Raw genomic sequence first — 27052 nt, 5'->3', positions numbered from 1 at the left:
TCTTTCACTTACTGTGTCTCTCTCGACTGGAATGTCAATTCCAGGAAGGCAGGGGTTTTGTCTTTTCAGTTGTAGTAGAAATAAACAATAAAATAACTAAGAAATAATACAGGAATAAACTCTGCTTTGTGTACTCACTACTGTAAACCTGCTTTTGCCTAACCCTGTATATTCTTAATGAGAATTCTATGACCTAAAAGCACACGTTTTCACAAATCATCCCATTTCCTATTAGACTGACATCTGTTTCATCACAGCCGAGTTGCAGGTGGAATGTTTAAGGAAACTCTTGTCTTTTCAGTGTATGTTGACGTCTATTTATTCTAAGCCAGGGGCCTGACGTAGACAGGTGTGGACCACGGGCCGTAGGATGCTGACCCGGCTTAGAGGAATGGAATGTTCTTCCAAGTCAGGACATCTGCAGGTTCTACTGCCAGCTCAGGGTGTGACCTCCTCCCCTGGTTTTCACATCTTAAACACGAAGGGGTTCGGCCACATGGATGTCACATATGGGGCCCTGCTGTCCCCCTCCTCCCTTGCCCATTCCAGACATCCACAGTCAGTCATGGTGTTCCCACCCACCTAGTTAGGTTCCAGCAACACCCCCGGTGACCACTGTCAGCTGGCAGGAGTTGGCACAGGGAGTGACTTGCCATCTCCTAGCTGTTCTGGGACTCTGTTTCCAAGATGCCTTCCAGCTCGGACACAGTGGCGTTCCGGGCTAGAAGGTTCTACCGTCTTATTCTTTCACCCTGCAGTCTCCCTGATTTCCCCCAGGGATTCAACGACCACCTTTGATTTTTAAAAATAAAAACAGTGTAAGACTGGATGGTAGTTGTAGAGGGTGTTCATTTAATTATTTTTCTTTAAGTTGCTAAATAGTCTCTACATGTTTATAACTGTACTAGAGGCCTGGTGCATGACATTCGTGCACTGGGGGGTGGCAATGGGGGTCCCTCAGGCTGGCCTGCACCCTCTCGCAGGTCGGGACTCCTTGGGGGATGCGTAAGCCGGCAGTCGGACATCCCCCCAGGGGTTCTTAGCACTGCTGTGGAGGCCGGAGAGGCTCCTGTCACTGCTCTGTGCTTGCCACTGTGAGCCCCGGCTTTTGGCTGAGCGGTGCTCTCCCTGTGGGAGCACACTGACCACCAGGGGGCAGCGTCTGCATTGAGCATCTGCCCCCTGGTGGTCAGTGCATTTCATAGTGACTGGTTGTTCTGCTGATCAGTCGATTTGCATATTAGCCTTTTATTATATAGGATTCTATTTTGTATATGTGATACATTTTATTTTAAAAAGCAGTAATGTGTTGCTATGGTAAAAATAGTTAAAGCTATTTCGAAGGATCTACGATAGAGCTTTGCAACCTCAGCGCTATTGGCATTTGGGACCCCGATAATTCCTTGTCTCTTTGTTGTTGAGGCCGTTCTGTGCATTGTAGGGTGGTTAGCAACATTCCTGAGCTCTACACTCAAGATGCTAAGTGGTGCCTCTCCCTCCAGTGTGACAATCACAAGCATCTCCAGACATTGCCAAACAGCCCCCCGTTGAGAACGTGGTCTGCAGTGAAAAGCACAGCTCTTTTCCTCCCAGTTTCTTGTGTGTATTTCTAGAGAGACCTTATATGTCAGCATAACAGTGACTATGCGTAACAAATGTCATTAAACTTATATGGCTCTTTTAGCTGCTTTACTTTTACACAAGTGATAGCAAATCATATAGAAATCCAAGGAGTTTTGTTTTTGTTGTTTAAATATATTTTATTGATTTCAGAGAGGAAGGGAGAAGGATAGAGAGATAGAAACATCAGTGATGAGAGAGAATCATTGATCTGGCTGCCTCCTTCATGCCACACATGGGGAACTGAGCCCACGACCTGGGCATGTGTCCTGACTGAGATCGAAAACGTGACCTCCTGATTCCTAGGTTGACACTCAACCACTGAGCCACTCCAGCTGGGTGAAGGAGTTTTGAATTGCCCCTTCTCTCCCTCTCTCCCCCACTTTATTTTTTAAATAGGAAATGATCTGCAGCCTGAGGGAGCAACAATAGAGTTTTTATTTATTTATTTATTTATTTTTTAAATATATTTTATTGATTTTTTTACAGAGAGGAAGGGAGAGAGATAGAGAGCTAGAAACGTTGATGAGAGAGAAACATCGACCAGCTGCCTCTTGCACACCCCCTACCGGGGATGTGCCCGCAACCAAGGTACATGCCCCTGACCGGAATCGAACCTGGGACCTTTTAGTCCGCAGACCAACGCTCTACCACTGAGCCAAACCGGTTTCGGCAACAATAGGGTTTAATCCATGGGTTGTGTTACACTTAGGATGGGGAATTTTTTTTTCCTTCCCATCACCCTTTGCTCTGCACATTAAATCCTCTGACCAAACCGAGTTTCCAGCTTGTCACCTGAACCAGCTTGCCTTTCACTCACTGTCTCTTGCCCTGGTCTCTATTAGGAAGCCATGCTTAGGTGCAGACTGCCTTTTCTTGATCTTGAATTTGCCACTCAGTTTTGGGGTGGGTGACGGGCCTCCTGAGATGGGGATTTGTTGAGCTGGGTGTCAGTTGGGACCTTGGCCCTGGCGGAGGCACCGGAGCCTCTGACTACATTAGGATAAAATATGTGGCCCTCAGCTCGCCTGGAAGGTGTTTGCCTGTTCATTTCCCTGGTGAATTCCTGAGCTTCAAGGATGATGAGGTGTTTACCCGCTGGGAGGTGTGATGGAAGACAGAGGCCGCGGGAGGTCAGACAGGAATGGGGATGCCATATGGTGGGATTGATGGGACTGTTTTTCTAGGTTCCAGAGCCTGGCATTTATCATGTCCACTTAATGCACTTTCCTGAAATAGCACCCCCAGGCAGCCGGCACTAGTTAGCATTTTCCATCTTGGAAGATTTGTGAGCTTCTTGCCTCTTACTTACCTTGTATATCTCCTTTCATTAGGTAGTTACCATTCGGGGTGTCATTCGTGGACCTTGTGTTTTTTTGCTTGTCTCCTAGAACATAGGGGTCTTGGCAAATGGTGCACACTCAGCGAGTGTATGTGGAGGAATGAATGAATGAGATAATGGAGTAAACTATTTGTCTTGCAAATAGTGATCGGTTGTTCTGCTGTTCAGTTGATTAGCATGTTAGCCTATTTGTAAGGCACAGAAACTTAACTTAGATTGACTAGAGTAAAAAAAAAAAGGGATTTTTGAGTCACAAGACTGAGAAGTCTAGGAAAATGCTCGTTTTAAGCACGACTGGGGTTTCAGGCATGGTTAGATCTAGGTGCTCCCAAGATCTCTGTTGCTTAGCTCTGCTTCATCCTTTCTGTTTTTTTTTGTGTGTGTGTGTGTGTGTGTGTGTGTGTCTGTGTGTGTGTGTGTGTTTTGTCAGATGTGCTTTCCACACAGTTACAGTTCATTCTGTTATCTCAGTAACTCCTGTGGGGAGACAGCCCCCTTTCCCTGTTAGTTCCTGCAAAGCTGTGGGATTGAGTCTCATTGATTGCAGTTGCCTATGTGCTTATCGTGAATCACCACAGCCAGGGAGATGGTATGGTTGGATTAACTAGACCTGGGTCATGAGCTTGGGGTGGGACGTGGGCGATTCCTCTGTGGCGGAAGCTTATCGACTGAGGCTGGGTGAGGTTCAGTTCCCCAAAGGGAAATTGAGATGTTACCAGCACCTGGGGAGTGGGTGCTGGGCAGGCAGTAAGGACAGATGCCAGGTTGTGTAGGGGTTGGGCTGGCGTAGGTGGTTCAGTCATTTGCCCCAGTTCTCGGTGGCGGCGCTGTGAGCACTTAGAGTGGAACAGTGTTCTTCGTTGTTGGTGAAGGATTTCTCCCATTCTCTACCCGCACCCATGACAAGGTGGTAGCAAACCCCAGCTCCCCACCACCTACCACCCGTCACCTTCACACACACCCTGATGAGAGAACCAGGTTAGACCTATTTCCTACTGGACCGAGTCTCACTGAGACAGGCAGGCTACTTCCCCGCCCAGCTGGCAGGAAGCCAGGGCCCCAGTAATTGCCCCAATGCTTTCTTTTCTCCTAACAGCTAATTGGCAGCTAGGCTGAAGAACATGGCTTTCTGCAAGATTTACTTCGATGTGCTTAAATGTGGTTCCTTTCACTCACTAGTGCATGCTAGCAACAGATTATCCTTTTCCTGACCTTCCCTCATTTAATTAGCTAAAACACACACCCCTGGGTGGAGATTTAATATGCCCATGAGACATTCAATGCATGAAGAAGCATGTAGTTACACACACAAGTGCCGAAGAGTCCCAGCCTCTACATATTTAGATGTCATACTTAGATGTTATCTTTCCCACCTCAACTCATTTCAAATCGTTCCCTGGCTTTTGCTTGGGGAGCAATATTTCTCATTCTCCTTTAGTTGTTTCCTTCAGTGCACCAGCTACGTATGATAAACCTGTTGCCTGAGTACTGCTTTCTGGGGAACTCGCATGATTTCTAACTCGCAGTTTCCCAAGAACCCAGTGGGAGCCATGGTAGGATTCTCACCCGCCTCCCAGGATCAATTCCTGGCCAGTGCACCATGCTCTAGATCGGTTTCTGGTGATCTCTTCTGTTTCTATCCAGGGCGCCGGTAATGTCAGGATCTCCATGCTTGCCTCACCTCTGAGCACACAGTGTCTAGCACATAGTAGGTGCCCAGTTAGTAGCAAATGAATGAATGACTGCTACTTCCTGGAGAAGCCAAAGCTGTGGGTCTGACAAGGGGCGGCAGGATGTTGTTCCCTCTGGACTCACAGCCTGTGCCGCCGGCTCACCCCACCCCCTGGGGCTGAGGGAGCTGGTGTGTTCTGGTGGTCAGATCCTTGATGCCTGGTTTTCTCCACTGCTGAAGAGACACATCTGAGTGCACACTTTCCTGCCTTCAGGAAATCCACCCACCCACCTGTCTATTCGTCCATCCATCCTCCCACCCACAGACATTACCTGAGTACCTACCTTGATTTAGGTGCTGTCCTAGGCACTGATGATAGAGCAGTGAATACCACAGACACAATTCCCCGCCCTAATTCATCCTAATTGGGAGAGGCGGTAGGCATAACAAGCACATCATATAGTGTGCTATTCCGCCGTAAGTGCTACAGGGAAAAGAGATTCGGGCTAGAGCCATGGGGAAGGCTTGCCGTTTTAAATAGGATGATGGAAGGCCTTACTGAGAAGTGGACACTTGAGTCTCTACTTATTGGAGGTGAGGGGCCCCTCCAAGGAGAAGAAAGAGTGAGTGGAGAGGCCCTGAGGCTGGACCGGGCCAGCCCCAGAGGAAAGATAACTGTGGAGGCCAGTGGGCTGGAACTGAGGGGCGAGGGGAAGAATGACAGGAGCAGGAGCCAGACAAGCTACAGATGGGATGTTGACAAATCAGGTGGGCCCAGGGGCCCGAGTCAAACTTTAGCTGCTATCGTAAGCAAAAAGGACAGGTTTGAAGAATTGGGCTTTTAAAAATCATTTGGTATTTTTATAGAGATATGATTCACCACTTTTAAGTGTAAAATTCAGTGGTGTTTTGTATTACTCACAAGGTTGTGCAACTGTCACCACTGTGTAATCCCAGAGTATTTTCATCACCCCCCACAGAAACCCTCATTGGCAGTCACTCCGCACTCCCTTCCCCACCCCCCACCTCCCAGCCCTGGGCACCTGCCCACCTACTCTCCGTCTCTGTGGATTTGCCCATTCTGGATATTCATTTCCTACAAATGGGATCCTGTTGCTATGTGGCCTTTTGCGTCTGTCTGCTCTCACTTGGCACCAGGTGTTCAGGTTCATTCGGATGGTAGCCGGGCCAGTGCTGGTCCTCCGTGTGGTGTTTGGATGGAGCGTGCCTTTGGTTATGTAAGAGGTCACTGCCCGGAAGAGGGGAGCCAGAGCAGGAGCACCTCGCCCCGCTCCTGGCCGTGGGGCTGGAAAATGTGTGCCGGGCCTCGGGGCCATCCAGCTCGTTAATGTCAGAGCCAGGGCACCACCAGCTATGCTTCCCAGCGCCTTGCTCTTGGAGCCGGTTTATAGATTCTCTGGAAGAATAATCCAAGGAGCTGGGGCTGAGTTTTGTAACAAGAAATAAAAACAGCTGCCATAGATTGCGTTTTTCTGTGCCCCGGGTCCTGTGCTCAGTGTTCTGCGAGCCCCGGGCTTCCTGCAGAGGGGTGTCGGGATCCCCACTTTGTAGATGGGAAAATAGAGGCTCACTCGGAGAAACGAGGCGGCACACCCGCCTGGTGTGTGGCCAAACTTACGGTTTTAATTTTTAGGCTTTACAGCCTTCTAAAGGGTAACAAAGAAATGAGGCAGCAAAGGAGACCCTGAAAATACTCTGAACCACAGCTATACCAGAGGTTTAAACTGGAAACCCCTGACTCCCAGCAGTCTGTTACTCCCCTCTCCTCCCCGCCAGTGATTGTAGGAGCCTGGGGCTGGCAGGGGACTGGGATCTTCTGTTCGTCTGCCGGGTCCAAGGTTTTCCAGACCAGACCGCCCTGCTGGCATGTACCAGGTGATCTCTTGGGGTGCCTCTGTTAGCCTCCCCAGCAGTGAGGGAGATGGGGAGGGGTGCAGACATTCACCCCATTATCTCTTCCCTGCTCTCTGAGCAAGCAGCCTGGCCCTGGGTTATTCAGGGGTCCCTCATTTCTCCATCTCTAACAACTGAACCCAAATTCTGGTCACCGGAGTAGTAAAATCCCAAGAACGTAAAGCAAGGTAGTAAAACCACAAGGCTGAAGGCAAGCCTGACTTTATGGGGAAGAAAGTGGCTGTTTGTTTGTTTTTTCTTCCTTCCTTCCTTCCTTCCTTCCTTCCTTCCTTCCTTCCTTCCTTCCTTCCTTCCTTCCTTCCTTCCTTCCTTTAAAATAATAATAATAATAAAAAAGTCGTCCTGTCCTGGGAATATAAAACCATATAAAGGTTTATGAGCTAGGAGGAATTTTGAAAGTGGCATTTCTTCTCCACCTTCACCCCCATTTCACAGATGAGGCAGCGGAGGCATGGGGAGAGGAGGTAACTTACTCAGGGTTCCTGTGGCCCAGGGACTGTTCTGGGCACCAAGGATCTGGGCAAGACGGGGCCCCTGCCTTCGTGGTGTTAACATTTTAGTGCAGGAGCCAGACAGTACATACATGTATTGTCACCCTCGATGGTGATAGGTGCTGTGAAGAAAAAGAAACTGGGATGGGAGTGTGGGTAAGACGGAGTAACCAGCCCCTGTTTGGATGGGAAGGTTGTTTGGGCAAAGAAAATTGCACAGGCAGCGGCCCAGAGGTGGGGTGATGCTGTGTTGTTGAGGAGTCCGGTGTGCCCCAAAGGAAGATGATGGTAATTTGGGCTCCGGGTCATTTATTTATCCAGTCATTTTCTGAGTGTCACCTTGGGCGTTTTCTGCTGCCCCCTGTGGCCAGTGTAGGTGACTGCAGCTCATGAGGGGAGGGCCTGAACCCCTGGCTGGGGAGCCAGCAGGGTAACTGGGACTGACTCGGGAACACAAGTCAGTGATGGCATTCTGCTTGCAGGTGGCCCTGTCTACTTTTGCCGTCTATGTGACTGTCAAAGAGACCAACGTCCTGGATGCCCAGAAAGCCTTCGTGTCCTTGGCCTTGTTCAACATCCTTCGTTTCCCCCTGAACATTCTCCCCATGGTCATCAGCAGTATTGTGCAGGTATGAGGGAGGCTGGGGGGCTGCAGGGAGGGCTCTCCGGGAACAAAACAAAAGGGCTTAACAGTCCCCCTGCAGGCAGCTCCCTCTGCACCGCCCATCCCACTGCGTCCATCCCTCTGTCTCCATCCCACTGCGCCCATCCCTCTGTCTCCATCCCACTGCGCCCATCCCACTGCGCCCATCCCACTGCGCCCATCCCTCTGTCTCCATCCCACTGTGCCCAAACCACTGTGTCCATCCCACTGCGCCCATTCCACTGCGCCCAAACCACTGCGCCCATCCCTCTGTCTCCATCCCACTGCGCCCATCCCACTGTGCGCCCATCCCTCTGTCTCCATCCCACTGCGCCCATCCCACTGCGCCCAAACCACTGTGTCCATCCCACTGCGCCCATCCCACTGCGCCCATCCCACTGCGCCCGGAGGTCCGGGCGAGCCTGGCCCCGTGGCTTTCCTGCTTCTTGGTTGTGCCCCAAAGACAGCAATACATATTCGTTCTTGACAAGGAACTCATATGCTTAGGATTACTGCAGCCAGGCTTTCCTGTGCTCTGTGAGATGCTTTCTGAAGTGTTTATTCTATTCCGGTCCGCTGTGTTCCACCGTGCCCTATCCCCTAGCCCAGTGGTCGGCAAACTCATTAGTCCACAGAGCCAAATATCAACAGTACAACGATTGAAATTTCTTTTGAGAGCCACATTTTTTAAAACTTTAACTTCTTCTAACGTCACTTCTATAAAATAGACTCGCCCAGGCCATGGTATTTTGTGGAAGAGCCACACTCAAGGGACCAAAGATCCGCAGTTTGCTGACCACGGCCCTAGTCTATCTTTTTAAAAATGTATCTGTTGACCCATTGCCCTTGATTTCACCAGCCACTAATAGGCTTTGACCCATTTCAAAAACCCCAACCTAGACCACCCCCCTAGAAGTCCTAACATTCACGCAGTGACCCTGTAAGGAGAGGAAAGCGCCCTCTCCTCTTTTACCCCATTTGAAACGCCCACCACTTTCCCGCCGATCGTGCTTTTCACACTCGTCAGCCTCGCATGGCACGCATTCATGTTGAAAACCCTTTTCAGCCACACAGAAGAATCGGCCTTAAGATTTGGTTGTAGACCTTATTTATTTATTTATTTTTAGAAAAGCAGATAAGACCCCTTTTTATTATGATACATTTCAAACATGTACAGAAGAAGAGACTCAGATAATGATGAACTTCGTGAGCCCGTCACCCAGATTCAACATTATGTCACACTGGTTTGTTTATCAGCTCCTTTTATATCCCTCCACCCCCACCCCCCTTCTTCCTCCCTTTCTTCATTTCTTTTTTTCTTTGCTGAAAATTTTTAAAGCAAATCCAAGACCTCGTGGCCACTCACCCAAAAATACTCCTGCGTGCCTTTCTTCTTGCATCGCTGTGACACCATTCTCATGCCTCACGAAGTTAGCAGTCCTTTCTTAAAGGAACACTCCGCCCATATGAGCACTTCCCGGGTTTGTTGGCAGCACAGCGCCAGTGTTAGACCCGTGGCATCAGACCGGACCTGGGCTCAGCAACCTCGGTACTTGAGTTCTGGCTTAGAAAGAATTCAGAGCCAAGACAAACCATAAGAGAACATTTATTTGGAAAATCACAGAGGGTGAAGAAGTAGCTCATAGAGAAGATAGGCTTAGGAAACAAGTTATAGGGGTAAAGGGAGGGCCCTTGGAGCTTGGGAGTGAGGAAGGTGAAGGTGAAGTGCCTGGGGGGCGGGGGGGGAGGGGGAGGGGCTGGAGAAAGGCACAGGCCTGCTCCCAGGAGGGAGCACTGCTGGGTCCTCAGTCTTGAGGGTTTTGAGGGTGGAGGTTTCAAGGGAGGTCCCAGGAGAAGATCTCAGTAGAATAGTCACCAGCTTTCCAGGTGTGTCCTTTCAGGGTCAGAGCAGCTGGTCCTGAGGTCAGCAGTGGTGTCACTTGTCTGGTTTTGCTGCTTTTCGGGACCTGGAGCTGAAATACAACTCGAGGCTTAGATGTTATCTCTAGGGAGGAAAGGTCAGGGGTCCAAATCACATGACCAGCTATATGGAAAGGTCAGGGGGCCCCACCTGCATGACCAGCGATATGCTAGAGGAGGAAAGGTCACCCTGGGGGTGAGGTCCTGCCCTACATTTGTCCTTTACGAGGCACTCCTCCCTGCTGACCTTCTGTATCTGGCTCATCGCCTTTGCTCTGCTCATGTCTAACTGCCTCACACAGATTGTCTCATTCATGTCTTTACAGTCGGGTTGTCTGAATCAGAATTGGGCTATTTGTGGGTGTATATGTGTGTGTTTGATTTTATTTTTATTGGGATATATTTGACATATAACTGTAAGTTTAATACATTGATACATTGCAGTATGATGGCAACTATGGTGTCAGGCAACACCTCTATCACGTCACAGTTATCATTTCCCTTTCTGTGATGGGAACAGTTAAGGATCTAGTCTCTTAGCAACTACACTGTACATTCAGTCCCAGGACTTACTCAGCTCCTCGCTGCTCATTTGTGCCCTTAAACAGGACCATTGCCTTCCATTATTATGTTTGTTAAGTCCCTTTGCATCTCGAAAAGTCCTTTCTAATACCTGTTGTGGGATTTTAAAGGAGAACAAATTATTATAGAACTGTTTTACTTGTTACTCTGAGGTGAAGGCTGGTTTTGGGAAATGCAGAGCCTTCAGCAATGAGGGAGGGCGTGGGCCCTCTGCACCCAGGGCAAACCACTGGATGCTAGCCTGGGGTCTGTTTTGCAAAAAAATCCTTTTAAAAATAACCATGCCTTGTGTATGGTTGCTTCCTGTGTAGGCGAGTGTCTCCCTCAAACGCCTCAGGATCTTTCTGTCCCACGAGGAGCTGGATCCAGACAGCATCGAGCGACAGCCCATCAAAGACGGTGTGTGCGTTTGGTCCCTCTGTGCAGGGTGCTGCCCTCCACTCAGCTGTCCTCCGTTTGGCTTTTCCCAGCAGCTTGTCTCTGAGGCCGCGTGGGGGGGAAGGATCTCTGCAGAGTGGGTGGACTCGAGGGCCTTGCCTCGCAACTCCCAGGGGGGTGAACTTGCACTTCCGCTTTCTTGCTGAGAGGCACCCGTGGGCGAGGCCTCTCCCTGAAGGTCAGCTTCTGGGGTACCTAGACTTCGGTTCTATTCTGGGCAGATGCACAGACAGAACTAGGCTGCTGGGGACTGACCGGTTGTGTGTACTTGGTTTCTTTACTGCTCTGAGCCTCAGTTTCCCCACCTGGATAATGGGAATGAAGGTACTTTTCTGTGTCAGGGGGTTATATGGGTTTTTATTGGTAAGTTTGTTTATTTTATAGCTTATTAATTTGTCCTTTCCCAGCCAAGGCCCCTGACCAGGGATCTGATCCATGGCTGCGTCTCCAGGCACTTAATAATCAGCTCTATTACTATAGCACTCACGGCAGCAGCCACTTTCACACCAGTGAGACTCCCGCCAGGTGCTCTGTTCCAAGGACGTCGATGTGATATCCCGTCTGCTGCTCGTGTGGCACAGAGAGGGGCTGTGGAAACCCCCATTTTAACAGATGAGGAAACTGGCCCCAGGAACTTGCCCAGATCCCACAGCCAGTCCAAACTGGAGTCGGGATCCACACGACGGCCTGTGCTCTCAGCCACCGAGTGGGTTTGTTGTAGGCGGTGGGAGCGGCACCAGGTGTCAGACCGGCGGGGTCAGGCCAAGCCTGGGTTCAACCTCGGTACTTAGGTTCTGGCCAGGAAAGAATTCAGAGCCAAGCCCCACACTATAAGAGAACATTTACTTGGTAAATCCCAGAGGTACAAGTAATTCTTAGATGAAATGGGCTTTTAAGGAGGTAAAGAAAGGGCCTCTTTGGGAGTGAGGAAGCATGGGGCAGGGAGAGGGAGGGAAACGGGGAGGGGGAGAGAGAGAGGGAGAGGGTAAGCTCAGGCACAGGCCTGCTCCCAGGAGGAAGAGCAGCGGGTCCTCACCCTAAGGGTGTTTTGAGTGGAGACTTAGGGGAGGTGCCCGGGGAAGATCTAAATAGACTATTCAGCAGTGTCCCAGCTGTGTCCTTTAGGGTTGTGGTCTCCACTGATTGGCCGGCACCAGGGCAGGGGGTCGTTCAGTGCAGCTGGTCCTGAGGTTGGTTCTGTTGCTTATCGGCCTGGAGCTGAAATACAAGTTGAGGCCTAGATGTTATCTCTGGGGAGGAAAGATGGGGAGCAGGGGGTCCTGGTCCAAACACCTGGCCAGAGATAAGCCAGGGGAGAAAAGTCACCCTGGGAGCAGGTCCCACCTTACAAATGCCTGTTGCTAGGCACCTGGGCCTTCCCACCCTGATCTTCTGTACCTGGCCCATCATCATCACCATCCTCATCCTTGCTCTGTTAATGTCTGTCTGCCTACCACATACTGAGTACCTACTATGTGCCAAGCACTGTTCTAAGGACTCTCCGTGTATTGCCTCATTTACTCCTCATCACAGTCCCCCTCCCCCTATGGAGTCCATCCCATTATTCATCCTGTTTTACAGACGAGGAAAGCCAGGCACAGAGGAGTTCAGTAACTCGCCCAGCCCTATCCGGCCAGGAAGTGGCAGTGTAGGGCTCTGAGCCTGCACAGTGTTGGCTCCAGAGCCCCTGAATGTGTGTGTATATTGGTTATAATGTGTGAGCACTACCTGCACCTCGCAGTCTTCAGTGGTGGGTAAAACACCAGCACAGTGCCTGCTAGCCCAGGAGAGGTGGCGGTCGTTGCTTCTCTAGTGTCAGTGAGAAGGTCTGCAGCATTGCCATATCAGCCTCGGCACCACTGGCGTTCCGGCAGATCATGCTTTCTCTGGTGTGGTTATATGATGAGCAGCATCTCTGGCCTCTACCCACTAGATGCCAGTAGCCCACATCCCTATTTTTTTAAAAAAAATTGTATTGATTTTTAGAGAGAGAAGAAAGGAGAGGGAGAGATAGTAACACTGAAGAGAGAGAAGCATTGATTGGCTGCCTCCCGCACGCCCCCTGGGGGTTGAGCATGTGCCCTGACTGGGAATGGAGCTGGTGACCTCTTGGTTCACGGGTCAATGCTCAACCACTGAGCCACGCTGGGCTGACCACACCCCAGTTTTAACAGCCCAAAATGTCTTGCTCCGAATACATTCTGTCCCTTGGGGAGCAGAGTCACCCCCACTTGAGCACTAGTGCTCCCTGGATGCTGGAATCTTCCCCCTGCTGTCCTGGGGACCTTCGTCCCTTCCCCACTAAAGGATACGGGGGCAACAGCATCGAGGCCAGGGTTAAGTTGCTCTGCGTAGCCCGGGGTCTAAGCTGGGGGCCGCCAGTGGAGGTTTGAGCTGCTGCAGCTCACAGCTCCCTGCACATGGCATGTTGGAAAGCCCCATCCCCGCCTCCTGGTGCCCTGCAGACCTCAGCCCCTCCCTTCCTGCCCTGGTGGCAGCCTGCTAGGCATTTCCACCTCCTGAGAAGTTGATCCACACCTCCAGGTGCCAGACTTGGCAGCTTTCAGCCACTTCTCATGGTCCAGTAGCTTGTTGGTCTCAAGTGGCTTTTCTTAATTTTTTTTTTTTCTTCCATTTTCCTCCTTGTTCTCCGTTTTCAGCGGGGATAGGAAGAGGGAATGAGGGAAAAGGTTAAAAGTTAGTTTAACCAGTAACTTCCTCTCACCACAACTTTTTGCTTTTCTGATGTGTGGGGGAATTTCTTCGTTTGATAACTGCAAAACATCCCCATCTTATCTCTAGGTGGTTTTAAAAGTCGGCCCATAATTACGAGTCACATTTGTGTTTTTCTAAGTGAGGGCCGTGGAGTGAGAGGGAAGTAAGGGGAGGGAAAGTGAAAGAGGACAGAGGTGCCCGAAGCTAGAGTCACAGCAGCCCTGCATGTATGCAGCCTTTGCCTCACCACGCTCCCCCTGCCGCACCCACAGCCTGCTTTCACTGCAGATGTGACTGCTGTTTAGACGGGCCTTTGTGATGGGAGATGAGTGAGGAGGCAGCCCTGAAATCCAGGAGTTGGGGTGCGGGCTGCTTTGAACACAAAGGAAGAAGCCCAGGGCGTGGTGAGGGCCAGGAGCCAGTCCATACTTATAGAGAGAAGCTCAGCGCGGGAGGGTGCTGCCTGTTGCCGTTGACCTTGGCTTCTGCTCGGCCCTCCCGGCCACAGAGCTGGCCGGCGGAACCTCGCAGGACAGGGCGAGGGAAGTCCCTGGATCCCTGTGCTCCCCGTGGGCCCCCCCGCCCCCCCACCTCTACGCGATGGTCATGCGGATGGCGCAACCTCCTGCCTTTCAAGGCGGAGTCCTCCTGCGGTTTCCTTTTGCCTTCCGGGTCTGAGGCTGCCTCCAAAATTGCTGGCTGGGTTCTTCTTTCGGAACTGAGACAGATGTAACCAGATAAGGCCTGGCGGAACTGTGTGGCCTCGGGGGGTTGAACTACACTTGATTAGAAAAACGAACGCCAGAGCCTGCTGCTCACGCTCAGTCCCGTGACTTCACTGTGCCTGACACGCTGTGTCTGCTGCTTCTCAGGCGGGGGCTCCAGCATCACTGTGAGGAACGCCACCTTCACGTGGGCCAGGAGCGACCCCCCCACGCTGAATGGGTAAGCCAGGATGTGGTAAGCAAGCATGGGTTCAATGCCAGCCACGCGCCAGCTCTATGGCCTTGATTGAATAGGTCACTTTGCCTTTCCGAGCCTCACTTGGCCCATCTGGAAAATAGATGCAGTCACACCCGATGGGAGTGTGCCTGGCACAGAGGGTGCCCTTTCAAGGTCAGTGACGGAAACCTTGCACGGATAAGCTTAGGCCACAAAGGGAGAGCTTGGCCGTGAATAACGGAAGGGCCACTTTCAGGTAGTGTGACCCAGAGACTCCAAACCATTAGGATTCTCTGCATCTTGTCATTGTTCTGCTTCTCTCTCAGACGGCCTCTCCCCTCCTGATGGCAAATCGTCCCTATTCGCTCCAGGTGTGGATTAGGACAGCGGTCGCCAGCCTTTCGAACTTGACAGATCACCAGTGGTCCGCAGACCACTGGATTGGGACCACTGCCTGGCTCTGATTGGCCCAATTTGGGTCATGTGCCCCTCCCTGAGCCAATTCCTGTGCCCAGAGAGACCCAGCACACTGATTGGCCCAGTAGAGTCCCAGACTGTGATGCTGATGGTGGTGGCAGGCAGGCTTGAGTCTGTCGCAGGGAATTCTCGTCTGCTGGGATTTGCTCTCAGGATGGAACTGCTCTCTGTCCTCGGGGGGATCGCCAGCTGCCTGGCTCACCCTCCTCACCCACTCCCTCCCTGGCACCTTGCCCACACAGCACACAACGTCCAGGGAGTTGACCTGCTTCCCGGGCAGCTTGTTTAGTGTCTCTTATTTCCTCTGACCGGAGGGAGGCCTTGCCTAGTGGTTTCCAGGCCTCCATAAAGAGTCCCCAAAACGCAGGGCCAGAGGGGCCAAGTGTACCCCCCCCCCATGCCCCTGAACAAACACCCCCTCCTGGGAGCCAAATTACAGAGAAAAGGGTCTGCCTAGCACCTCCCTAGGAAATTCGTGGTGGGGTTGCGTGTTTAGGAAATTCTTCCTTGTGTCTGACTACTCCTGCCTGCTTCAATGTTAGCTTCTCTCATTCTACTCCACAAGTAAGTTCTCCGTATCTGTGCTCTCATCTTTCCTCTGTTCCTCCAGAACCAAAGGCGGTCCTGTTCCTCACCCACCTCGATTCCCCACATCTTTATTCATCCAAACGTTCTTTCTCCTTAGCCTATAAAGATATCCCCGTCTCTGGGGAGGGAGGGCATAAAGGGGAGTGGGAGGGGGTGGGGATTGGTAAGGTATGTACACATATAATACCTTAATAATAAAAAAATGAGGGGAAAAAAAAAAGATATCCCCGTCTCACCTGGATGATTGCAAGAGCTGCTTCCCTGAGTCCCTAACCCACCCCCCTCGATGCACAGGAACCAAAGCACAGTCAGTGCGACCCTGCAGCAGGTCCCCAAGAACTAGATAGCGAGTGAGAGTGAAATCCAGCAGCATCTCCACTGAAAGGTTGGAAATCCTAATGGCAGCCGTGGGAAAGCACAGCCGGTGTGAGCAAACCTGGCAGGGCCCCGGACGTGCCGCCCGTCTGCTCTGTGGGATCCTGCTCTGTGGGATCCGATACCTCGTGTGACAGGCAGTCACTGCTGCAGCGTGAGCTCACGTTCTTGTTCTTTGTTCACTGGTACCTGTCAAAGGGCAATTTCGGTGGAGGCCACCACCACCTTCAGGACTGGCCTGCCTCCCACCTCATCTGTGTCACTGACAGGTCGGTCCCTGACCGTGCACACCATTCAAGCCTTGGCCTTTTCTGAAGCTGCTCTAGGTTTCTGTGTCTGACACAAGCTTACCCTTCCTTCAGAGTTCATTGTGAGGTGCCCTCTGCCCCCCGGCACCTGTGCTGTGCCCTGGGCAAAGGGAATGCCTCTGCATTTGGCGGATGGCTCAGGGCTCCGTTTTCTCAGATGCGCTGGCCTCTCAGCACCTGGCCTGTCCCTCACACAAGAAAGGCCCTAGACTGTTCGCTGAGCTCAGCTCAGCAGTAGAAACTCAGAGAAATTTCCAGATTGTGGAGGCGCATGGCAGCCCTGCCTCCGCTTCTCATTCGGGCACCGGCCCTGCCCACCTCATTCGGGTGAGAGCGTGGCTGAGGCCCTGTGTGTTGTGTCTTTTCAGCATCACCTTCTCCATTCCAGAAGGTTCTCTGGTGGCCGTGGTGGGCCAGGTGGGCTGTGGAAAGTCATCTCTCCTGTCAGCGCTCTTGGCCGAGATGGACAAGGTGGAGGGGCATGTGGCCATCAAGGTAGGCGGACGGGGCGAGCGGGGCCGTGGGGGCCGGTGCCTGAGGGGAAGGTCAGTGTGACGCTGGGTTCTCTCTCATGTGGTCCCCGCGCATGAGGCAAGAGCAGCGGGGTCTCTTCCTCTCTCCTCCTTTCTCTCGCATTCTTTCTGCCCTTCTCTGGGCCATCTCGGAGAAGTGTCACTCATTTCCTGCCGTGTCCATAGTGCCAGGCATGGAGTGGGCACTCAGGGCATGCTTAGTAAGCACACCAACGCTCCCTGTCGGTTCACCGTCTTGTTCCCGCCCCTTCTCTGCCTCTCAGTGTGCACCTCGTGGCCTCTGTCTACGAGTCTTTCTGGTTGGTTCTCTTTCTGCGGAGCTCTCTGTGTATTTGTGTGTGTGTGTGTGTGTGTGTAAAAGTAGCTAAACTTAAATTTCTGATTTATGTCATTGGAATGTGATCTTAGAGAGTTCTTTTTAAACCACTGTTTAAAATCTGAGTGTTTATTGATTTCTTAATATGGGGCTAAAACAGACAGTGGTTTTATTGCATTTAAATACACAGAGTACGGTGACCTGCTATATTCCTCAAGGGAGTGTCTGAGAGGCCGCTTCAGTGAATAAATGAGTCCCTTAGAAATGGAGAGTCTAGTTCTGTATTTAGCTCGTTCCCCTCGAAGGCTTTTCCTGGGGTAGGAGCACCTCCCTCTTAGTTTTGTTGGTACCCGTGGTACCTGAAGTGGGGTCTGCAGCAAACGCGCCTTGCGGGGTGTTTTGGGAAATACTGCACTCTCCGATTCCCTCCCTCGTGGACACTCAGAATAAACATAAATAAAGTATAAAAGCTCTCAGGAATCCTGCAAGGAGAAAGAAACCTATTTGACTTTGGTTAACCCAGCATGGTCCAGCCCACAGCATTTCATTGTCTATGTGGAAACCAGTTACAGAATTACTGCCTCTTGGAATCAGCTTTTGTTTTTTTGTTTTTTAAATATATTTTATTGAGTTTTTACAGAGGGGAAGAGAGAGGGATTAGAGAGCTAGAAACATCGATGAGAGAGAAACATCAATCAGCTGCCTCTACTGGGGATGTGCCCGCAACCAAGGTACATGCCCTTGACCGGAATCGAACCTGGGACTGTTTAGTCTGCAGGCCGACGCTCTGCCCACTGAGCCAAACTGGTTTTGGAGGAATCTGCTTTTGGAGGCTGGTTTCTGCCATTGTCTCTATCTCGGTGCACAATCTTTGTGGATTAAATAACGCCCTTTAGTCCAATATGCATTTAGTAGAAAGTATACATTGCGGTAGTTGGGCCCAAGCTAATATTGTAAAGCTGCTGTTTTAGGAAATGCTCTGTCACTACTTTCGGGTACATGCTATGCAGTAGGATCGATGGGCCACGTGAGCTGGGTTCATGGGAGGAAATGACATCCTGTAGGGACCCACGTTGCGTTCTGTTTCATTAGCCCTGGACTTCCCCAGCCACAGCCCTGTGACTCGCTGGGCTGGAGCATTCTGTTGTGGGGCTGTCCCGGGCGTGGGAGGGTGGTTGGCAGCATCCCTGGCCTCTACCCCAGGACCCCCGCGGCAGCTCCAGCTGTGACAGCCAGAGGTGTGTCTAGACATTGTCAGGCGTCCCCCGGAGGGCAAAACCACTCCAGGTTGAGAACCACCGCTTTAAAGGAAAAAGCTTTTAAGTAAAAAAGAGGTGGACCAGGAATTTGAGGGTGCGCTGAGTATTTGGTTTGGCGAGGTTGAAGGTTTATTTGTGATGGTTATTTTGCCCAGTAAGGTAGTGCCTAGCCCTCTTATGGCCTTCTTGAGACCTTACATTATGTGGAAAGAAAGACACAACAGCCTTTGAAATGGATGATTTTGATACAGAAGTCCTTGCTTCAATTTCATCAAGGAAATGTCCTCAAGACATGCTTTCCTGATGTTCCTAACTGGTCTTTCTTTTCAAAGGACTGTTTAAAGGTCTCATATGTTTTCCTCTTAGCATTTACCACAACTGTAATCAGTAATTTTTGTAATCCATAATTTCCCATTCTTGGGGAGGCATTTTAATGCACTGATGGAGGCAATTCAGTGAATATTTAGGATTTTGATTTTTGAACTCCCGATGTTGGTCAGTGTGGGTTCCAATCTCCGCTCTGGCATCCGCTGTCCTTTGTGACTCAGTTTACCTCTTGTTGAGACAATGGGTGTGACGCAGTCACTTGTGAAGGAGGGCCTTTGTGGCATGAGGCGAGCTGGCTGCTACCTCGTTAACCAAGCACGTCTCCTTGTCTCCTGCTTTCTTCTCCGCGTGCCATGCAGGGCTCGTTGGCCTACGTCCCCCAGCAGGCCTGGATTCAGAACGATTCTCTCCGAGAAAACATCCTTTTCGGACGCCAGCTCCAGGAAAGTTACTACAAGTCTGTGATAGAAGCCTGTGCCCTCCTCCCAGACCTGGAAATCCTGCCCAGCGGGGACCGGACGGAGATTGGTGAGAAGGTCAGTGTGTCTTCAGCATGGCCCCTGTAACAGTCAGCTATTGCTATGTAACAACCGAAACATCTCAGTAACTTACGATGTGAAACGCTTAGTCCCTACTTGTGAGTGTGTGAGTTGACTGTGATTGGCTGACCCGGACTGGGCTCCATGTTGCAGGCCAGCTGAGCTTGGCTCCACACGGCTTCTTTCTGGGGCCTAGGTTGAGGGGCAGCCGCTCCCCAGGGGAAAGTTCTTTTCATGGTGAGAGCCCAAGAGAACAAAGAGTAATGGATGTCCCTTAAAGCTCACTGTTCTTCCCACTACAGGGTGGGTAGGTCACTTGGTTGAGCTGAAAGACAAGGAACCAGAAAGTGCGCTCTACGTTTGTAGTCATGTGACTGCAAAGTCCCAAGACCAAGGGCCCTATACAGGGAGGAGGGGTGTCAGTGATTCAGATGTTCACAGTCTGTTTCAAAACTGTTATAATAATAAAATAGCTAATTCTTCTGAGCATTTACTACGGAGTTGGCACTAGTACATACAGTGCTACACATTTTATACATATTTTGTCATCACACAAGCCTGTGAGATGGGATTTACTGTTTTCCCCATTAGTAAGTCGAGGAAAAGGGGGTAGGGAGAGGCTAAGGGACTTGCCCTAAACCCTTCCCACTTCCAGGCCTTTGCTCATGCTTTCTCCACTGGCCAGCTTATCTTAGCGCCCCCTGGTGGTCACTTGGTGTGCACTAGGCAAGTGCAAATGTTCCACAGCAGCACCAAAGAGCTTTCTTGTCCATTTTCAGTTACAAGACAGTGGCTCAATCAGCTTTTTTAGTTGATGAATTATTTATTTCACTAGAGAGAAATCTGCCAACCAGCTTTCTGAAATTATTATTTTCTTTTTTTTAAGTGCCTGTATGTGCCACTTGGTGATTCCTAACTCTCTTTGTCTGGGTCCCAGAACCAGAATCTGGAGGAAGAGAATGTGATTGGCTTAGGACACCATCTTGGTGCCTGGGGGTGGAGGGCATCTCTCAGAGAGGCTGGCAGCTAACCCAGTGGGTGTCACTTTGATTGCCAGCGAGATATGAAAGTGACAGTACGTTATCTGTCCTGGGAGGGACAGGGCTGCTGCTGTACGGCCCAGGTGGTGTCCTCTTGTGCGAATTAGAAAATGTAGTGAGTGGGGCTGGGTCCCAGTGCCCCCAGGTGCAGCCTGCCTGGACTGTGTGCGGCTTCACCAGGGAGTGCTAGATCCAGAGGGAGCTCTCAGAAACCATTAGCTGTTAACGATAACAACAACTGTAGCCCTAGCCGGTTTGGCTCAGTGGATAGAGCGTCAGCCTGCGGACTGAAGGGTCCTGGGTTTGATTCTGGTCAAGGACACGCACTTTGGTTGCAGGCTCAATCCCAGGCCCTTGTTGGGGAGGCATTTTGCCACTTGTCTATTGAGAAAATGGATGTCTCTCTCACATTGATGTTTCTATCTTTCCCCCTCCTACTCTCTAAAAACCAATGGAAAATTGAAAATCCTTGGGCGAGAATTAACAACAGCAAGAAAACACACACACACACACACACACACACAGACACACACACAAAAACACATAGCAACAGTAATAGCAGTAAAGATAGTGTTGCCACATGTGCTGGTGCCTTCCATCAGACTCGAAGATGGCCTTTCCCGTGGCCAGCATTGTTCAGTGTCGCCCTTTGCTAAACACCCACTCCGTCCTGGGTCTCCACTCAGCAGCTCCCTGGAGGCTCAGGTCTCCCGCCTGTCTTCCAGGTGAGGCTGATCCTGTGCGGGGGCGCGAACCCGCAGGAGTGCAGGTGCCACCTCATGCCTCCGCTCTGCACAGCCAGAGGAGAGTCAGCCCTCGGGCTCTCCAGCCCTGTCTGCCGACTCCACACCCGTTGCCCTCCCTGCGTGTCTGAGTCTCCCAGCAAACCCCCTTTCTGCCGCGTGTCTCCCCAGGGCGTGAACCTGTCTGGGGGCCAGAAGCAGCGCGTGAGCCTGGCCCGGGCCGTGTACTGTGACTCCGACGTCTACCTCTTCGACGACCCGCTGTCGGCGGTGGATGCCCACGTGGGGAAGCACATATTTGAACATGTGATCGGTCCCAAGGGGATGCTGAAGAACAAGGTACCTGGGGCAGGGGCCGGGGCAGGGCTCTGGGCCTGGCTCTCTCGTGCTTTGGCTGTCAGAATGTGTCTGCTTTGGGACTCCTTCACTTCCCGGCTTTTTTTTTTTTTTTTTTTTAATTGGACTTAAGAACACTTTCCTAATGCTTCCCTTGGAACCCTCCCAGGATGGGGCAAGTCCTTGGCCCTGGCTTGAAGTCTCTGCCTCCACTTGGCCAGAAAAGGCTCCTCTTCCTGACCTAACAGTGATGGAGCCTTCAGAGGAAGAAATCCCACCCCCAGGTCCCCTGTGGGCGAGAGGCAGCTCTCCTCCCTTTCCACAGTGAGCACAGAGCACTGGGGCAGAAAAACTGCCGCAACACCCAACCCCGGGGGAATGGCTCTGATCCTCTTTTATTATTTTATTTTATTTTTTAGAGGGAATTTGGGCGTGGGAGTACTGGTTCGTTCTTTTCTTTTTTTTTCCTGATTAAAAAAGTAACATGCCCATGGGAAAAGTATAGGTCAGTGGTCGGCAGACTCATTAGTCCACAGAGCCAAATATCAACAGTACAACGATTGAAATTTCTTTGGAGAGCCAAATTTTTTAGGCTTAAACTTCTTCTAACGCCACTTCTTCAAAATAGACTCGCCCAGGCTGTGGTATTTTGTGGAAGAGCCACACTCAAGGGGCCAAAGAGCTGCATGTGGCTCGAGAGCCGCAGTTTGCCGACCACGAATATAGGGGATTCAGAAAAACAGGAAAAAGTACAAAGCAATTAGGCATCATCGCACCGCTTAGGGGTTTTTGTATTTCTTTCACGTTTTTTTGTTATGTAAGCGCTTTGATAGGGTTACCATGTTGCTCACATAAGTAGTGAGCATTTTGCCACTTGCCTATTGAAGCATTCCCAGATATACCACAACAAATTCTGTACAGACATAATTTTATTTAAAAAATTGTTATTGAAGTCATACAAAATTAAAGAGTACAAAGAGTATGTGTAGAATTTTTTAAAATGGTGCTCCCATTTATTCCGCCCCCAGCTCCTCTCTCAGGGGCGGGCCCGTCCCTAGCCTGCTCTGTTTCAGTCCAGCCCTTTACATTTTTAAGTTGTTGGAAAACATCTGAGGAAAGATAGTAATGTGGTGGCATGCGACAATGGCGTTGGGTTTAAATGTCAGCGTCTGTGAGTAGAGCAGTTTGGGAGCACAGCAGCCCCTCTGTTTGTGCCTGTGCGTGGCTGCCATCGTGCTTCCACTTCACAGCCACTCCTTGCCACAGTGGCCGGAGGGCCCATAGAACTGAAAATGTTTACCATCTGGCCCGTTTGTCAACTCAGGTGTTTGGTGAGTGTCTTCCCAAACATTCAGGTCATTAGATAAAGACAGACACATTTGCAAGTTTTATAGTTGGGGTGTGAGGGGTGTGGGAGTGGGTGGTTACTTTAAAAAAATGAAGCCATTGCATGCAAATTGTTTTGCATCAGAATCCTGTTTGTTGGTAATCCTCAAGGATATTTTCCCATTGATTTTTAGAGAGTGGAAGGGAAGTAGGGAGGAGAGAGAGAGAGAGAGAAACATCTATGTGAGAGAGACACGAACTCACCCTGACCAGGGCCAGGACCGACCTACAACCCAAGTCCGTGCCTTTGACTGGGAATCGAACCTACAGGCCTTTGGTGCACAGGCCAACACTAACCTTTGCTCAGGGCCGGACCCCTTTATTTGTCTGCATGTGCCTGGTTCCCTCCCTCCCTTCCATCCTTCAGATTTTTCTTCAAAAATAGCTTTTCCCATCACCTTACTAAAATAGCACCACTCATCCCACATCAGTGTGCCGCCCCCTGGTGCTGTGTCACCGTCCAGCACCTTATTTTACTCAAGTCATTCATTTCTCCTCGACCCTGAAATCGGGGGCAGGATCTTTGAGTCCTTCCTGTTACCATCCCCCTCCCCTCCCTGCCCCCCACACCCCCTGCCCCTGGTACTGGCACAGGTGCCGAATGGAAGCACCCATAGTTGTCCCAGGCGCGGGGTGATTCCCTGTGGCTCTCCGCTTTGCCCAGACTCGGCTCCTGGTCACGCATGGCATCAGCTACCTGCCACACGTGGATGTCATCATCGTCATGAGTGGCGGCAAGATCTCCGAGATGGGCTCCTACCAGGAGCTGCTGGCCCGGGACGGGGCCTTCGCCGAGTTCCTGCGCACATACTCCAGCGCTGAGCAGGAGCAGCCGGAGCAGGACGAAGGTGGGGTGGGGTGCTGCCTCCTGCATGGAGGGATGGTGGGTGAGAGGGACGGGGAAGGGGGGGGGCTTCCTTGCAGGGCTCCAGTTGTCCCCTGCAGTTTCCATCAGCCACTGGGCCCCTCATCAGGGTGCCAGGCAGGGATGAGGCCAGGCCCCCTCAGGAACCACCTGGAAGGACCCTTCAGGTTGAGCTGATTACGGCCCGGTCAGCAGACCCGGGCGCTAGTCCCGATACTTTCTGTGATGGGCTGTGAGCCTCCTGAGCGTCAGGGTCCCTGTGACAAAAACAGGGACAGTGACAGTTACAGTCGTCCTGGCTCCCATGAGGCTGAGAAGCGGGGGCATGCGGCTTAACTCAGATGAGGCGAGGTGGATGAGCGTGCAGGCGTGCAGTTGGCAGGACCTCGTTTGAATCCCAGCTGCTGCTCTCAGCAGCTGTGTGACCTCAAACCCCTTCTGAGCCTCAGTTTCCCCACTGACAAAGCAGTATAACCGCCGAAGCAGCCTTACAGCACCAGATGCCGCTTCAGTGTGCCACGGCATGTGAAGCCCGGGCACTAAGTCGTCAGTAAACGGCAGCTGCTGCCTCTCTCTCACCCCCATGCCCTTGGCACCTGCCGGATCAAGACAGACCTGCCTCCTTTCCAGCCACTGCTCCCCGTCTCCCCGCCCTGGCCAGGCCTCCGAGCAGGGACAGCCTCAGAGGCACCTTTTGGATTCTGGGCTGGGGCCTCACCCGTCCTTCCTGGAAGCAGACAGGGCAAGACTTCCAAGAGTCCTGTTCTCCCTTATCTGTGGTGCAAAGCCAGGGGATCGGCTTGCAGCCTTTGCCGGCTGCCCTGTGTCTGGCCGCTCAGACTGGCCGCTCAGCGAGCCTCCGCTCACCTTGGCCCCGAGCTCCGGCCCTGTGAACGCGGAGCCGTCATCCGATGCCTTTCGGCTTTGGTTTCAGCTGCGGCTAAAAAGAGCGGAACTACACAGAGGTCAGCTGCCCTGCCCTGCCCCGTCTGCTCTTCCAGGAGCTGATTCCAGACTTCCTGAGCCTGTGCCGTGCGTTTGCTACACACTAGGTCCCCGAACAGGTCTCCGATAGATAGTGTTCAGGGGCCGGGTCACGGGGGTGCCACGCACGGCTCCCAGGCAGAGTTGTCTCTGAGTGTCTGTGATGTGGAGCGCTTCCTGGCGCTTCTGTTCACAGAAGTCATCTTGCTGAAGCCTCCTCAGCGCTGGTGGGGCAGGTGGAGTCACCACTACCTGGTTTCTGGTGAGGGAGCTGGGGCTTAAAGAATCTCTCGTCCCTTCAGTGCCGGGAGCAGGTGGGTCCCAGGCTTTGTGAAAGGGACTGATCGCTAAGGAAGCTACTGTTTGTTGACTTAGTTGTGCAAGAGGTATGAATTGAGCACCTACTGTGTGTCAAGTACTCCTAGTCACACACAGTAGGTGCTGAGGCCCTGAGGGAATGTCTGTTCCATGCTTCTCTCCAGCGTCCGGGGTTTGCGTGAAACTCGGGCAGTCCTTGGCTTGTAGAAGCATCACTCTATTTGCCTTCGTCTTCATATGGTGTTCACCCTGTGTCTGTCTCTAAATTACCCCTTTTTATTTTATTTTTAAAAATGTACTTCTATTGGTTTCAGAGAGGAAGGAAGAGGGAAAGAGAGATAGAAACATCAATGATGAGAATCATCAGTCGGCTGCCTCCTGCATGCTCCACACTGGGGATGGAGCCTGCAACCTGGGCATGTGCCCTGACCGGGAATTGAACCGTGACCTCCTGGTTTGTAGGTCAGCGCTCAACCACTGAGCCATGTTGGCAGGGCATAAATTTACCCCTTTTTATAAGGACACCACTAATATAGGATCAGGGCTCACCCTAATGACTCATCTTAACTAGTGATATCGGCAAAGACCTTGTCTCCAAACACAGATACATTCTAAGGTATTTAAGGGGGAATTGGGGGAGGGGACATAACAGCACTGTCCAAGGTTTTGGAGAAACAGAAGTGAGCAATGATTAGACAAATCCCTGTCCTTATAGCACTTAATATATCTAGTGGAAGAGCAAGGCAATAAGCAGATCAACACATACAGATGGTTTCATGCAGCACTAAGTGCTATGAATTTTAAAAATGCAGAATAACGTGCTGGGGTGTGGCAGGTGGTCAGAGAAGCCCTCTGAGGAAGTGACATTGGCGTGGAAAGGAGCCGGCAGGAGGTGTGAGGAGCAGTGTTCTGACACACGGAACAGCAAGTGTGAAGGCCTCGGGCATTTGTTTGCTCCATTTTTTTAAGGAACAAAAAGTAGGCCAGTGTGTCCAGACATGGTGGGCAAGGAGTTGGGGTAGAAGGTGAGACTGGGGAGGGGGTCACCCTCCAGAGTGTCAGGGTCAGGAGTCTGGGTTTGGTCTAAATGCGGTGGGAAGCCGCTGAATGGCAGAGAGAGGAAGCAGCGTGCCTGAGGACACCCTGTGGCTGCAGGTGGGATCTCAGGTCTGCTCTCCGAGTTTCCAGGCCTCTGCCCCTTCAGTGGCCTCCAGGTCTGCCTGGGGTAGAAGCTCATCCATCTCTCTGACTTAAGAGTTTGCCTCAGAGGTCCTGGTGGTTCTTAACCCGTGCTTTATTGAGATATGATTCACATACCATACCGTTCACCCAGTGAACGTGCACCGTCCGGTAATTGTTATACTCAGAGTTGAGCAGCCCTTACCCAGAGTCAATGTCAGAACATTTTCATCAGCCCTCAGGAAATCCTCGAACCAGTAGCAGTCACTCCCCATCTTCTCCCGGGCGCCCAAGTCCTAGCAACCACGAATCTACTTGCCATCTCTCTCTGGATTTGTCTCCTCTGGACGTTTCATTTGATTGGGATTCTGTAACGTGGAGTTTGGGGACTGACTTTCTTCACTTAGCATGATGTTTTCAAGGTTTATCTGTGTGGTAGCATGTCTTGGACTCATTTATTTTCTTGTTTTTAATCATCATCCAAGGATGTTTTCATTGATTTTTGGAGGGAGGGAAGGAGAGAGAGAAACATCGGTGTGAGAAACATCCACACGCCCCGATGGGGGATCAAACCTGCAACCTTTCTGGTGTCTGGAAACTGAGCCACCTGGCCAGGTCCAAACGTTATTTATTTTTTTAATTGTTGAATAATATTCCATTCTGTGAACACCTCACATCACTTTATTTATCTATGTGTTACTTGAACATTTTAAGTTGGTTTCACTCTCTGGCTATTATGAATAGTGCCACTATGCCCTCTAGTTTTAAAAGTGTGTAATTTTTTTTATTATTTTATTTTTGTGCCAGCATGAGGTAGCTGGCCCTCCCTTCAGCTTTTAAATTCCCTGGTTGGGATGAGTTTCTACATGTTCATGCTCCTGTGGTTGGAATGTTCTGCCTTAAGTCTAGCCTGTTTTCTTCTTGCCGAAGTCTCCTATCCCTGAGCCCGAGTCAAGCCAAAGTTACATGATGGGTGGGGACTACTTCGAGACCACTTTCTTTCTTTCTTTTCTTTTTTTTTAATATATTTTTTAATTGATTTTTTACAGAGAGGAAGGGAGAGAGATAGAGAGATAGAAACATTGATGAAAGAGAAACATGGACCAGCTGCCTCTTGCACACCTCCTACCAGGAATGTGCCCGCAACCAATGTTCATGCCCTTGACCGGAATCGAACCT

At 51.1% G+C, this 27052-nt stretch overlaps 1 protein-coding gene across 2 annotated transcripts in view; it reads left to right on the top strand.

Annotated features, from left to right (window-relative positions):
• ABCC1 (ATP binding cassette subfamily C member 1) overlaps positions 1-27052 on the top strand; it is a 138913-nt gene that overhangs the window by 85321 nt on the left and 26540 nt on the right. For both annotated transcript variants that reach the window (XM_036411290.2, XM_045571266.1), the window contains exons 13-19: positions 7543-7689; positions 10517-10604; positions 14231-14303; positions 16417-16543; positions 18843-19019; positions 20977-21144; positions 23192-23375. In XM_036411290.2, the coding sequence (XP_036267183.1) occupies positions 7543-7689; positions 10517-10604; positions 14231-14303; positions 16417-16543; positions 18843-19019; positions 20977-21144; positions 23192-23375 (964 nt within the window). The remainder of the gene's footprint in view (positions 1-7542; positions 7690-10516; positions 10605-14230; positions 14304-16416; positions 16544-18842; positions 19020-20976; positions 21145-23191; positions 23376-27052) is intronic.

This window comes from Pipistrellus kuhlii, unplaced genomic scaffold, assembly GCF_014108245.1.
Source record: "Pipistrellus kuhlii isolate mPipKuh1 unplaced genomic scaffold, mPipKuh1.p scaffold_m20_p_4, whole genome shotgun sequence".
NCBI lineage: Eukaryota > Metazoa > Chordata > Mammalia > Chiroptera > Vespertilionidae > Pipistrellus > Pipistrellus kuhlii.
This window is presented reverse-complemented; position numbering and strand designations above follow the sequence as displayed.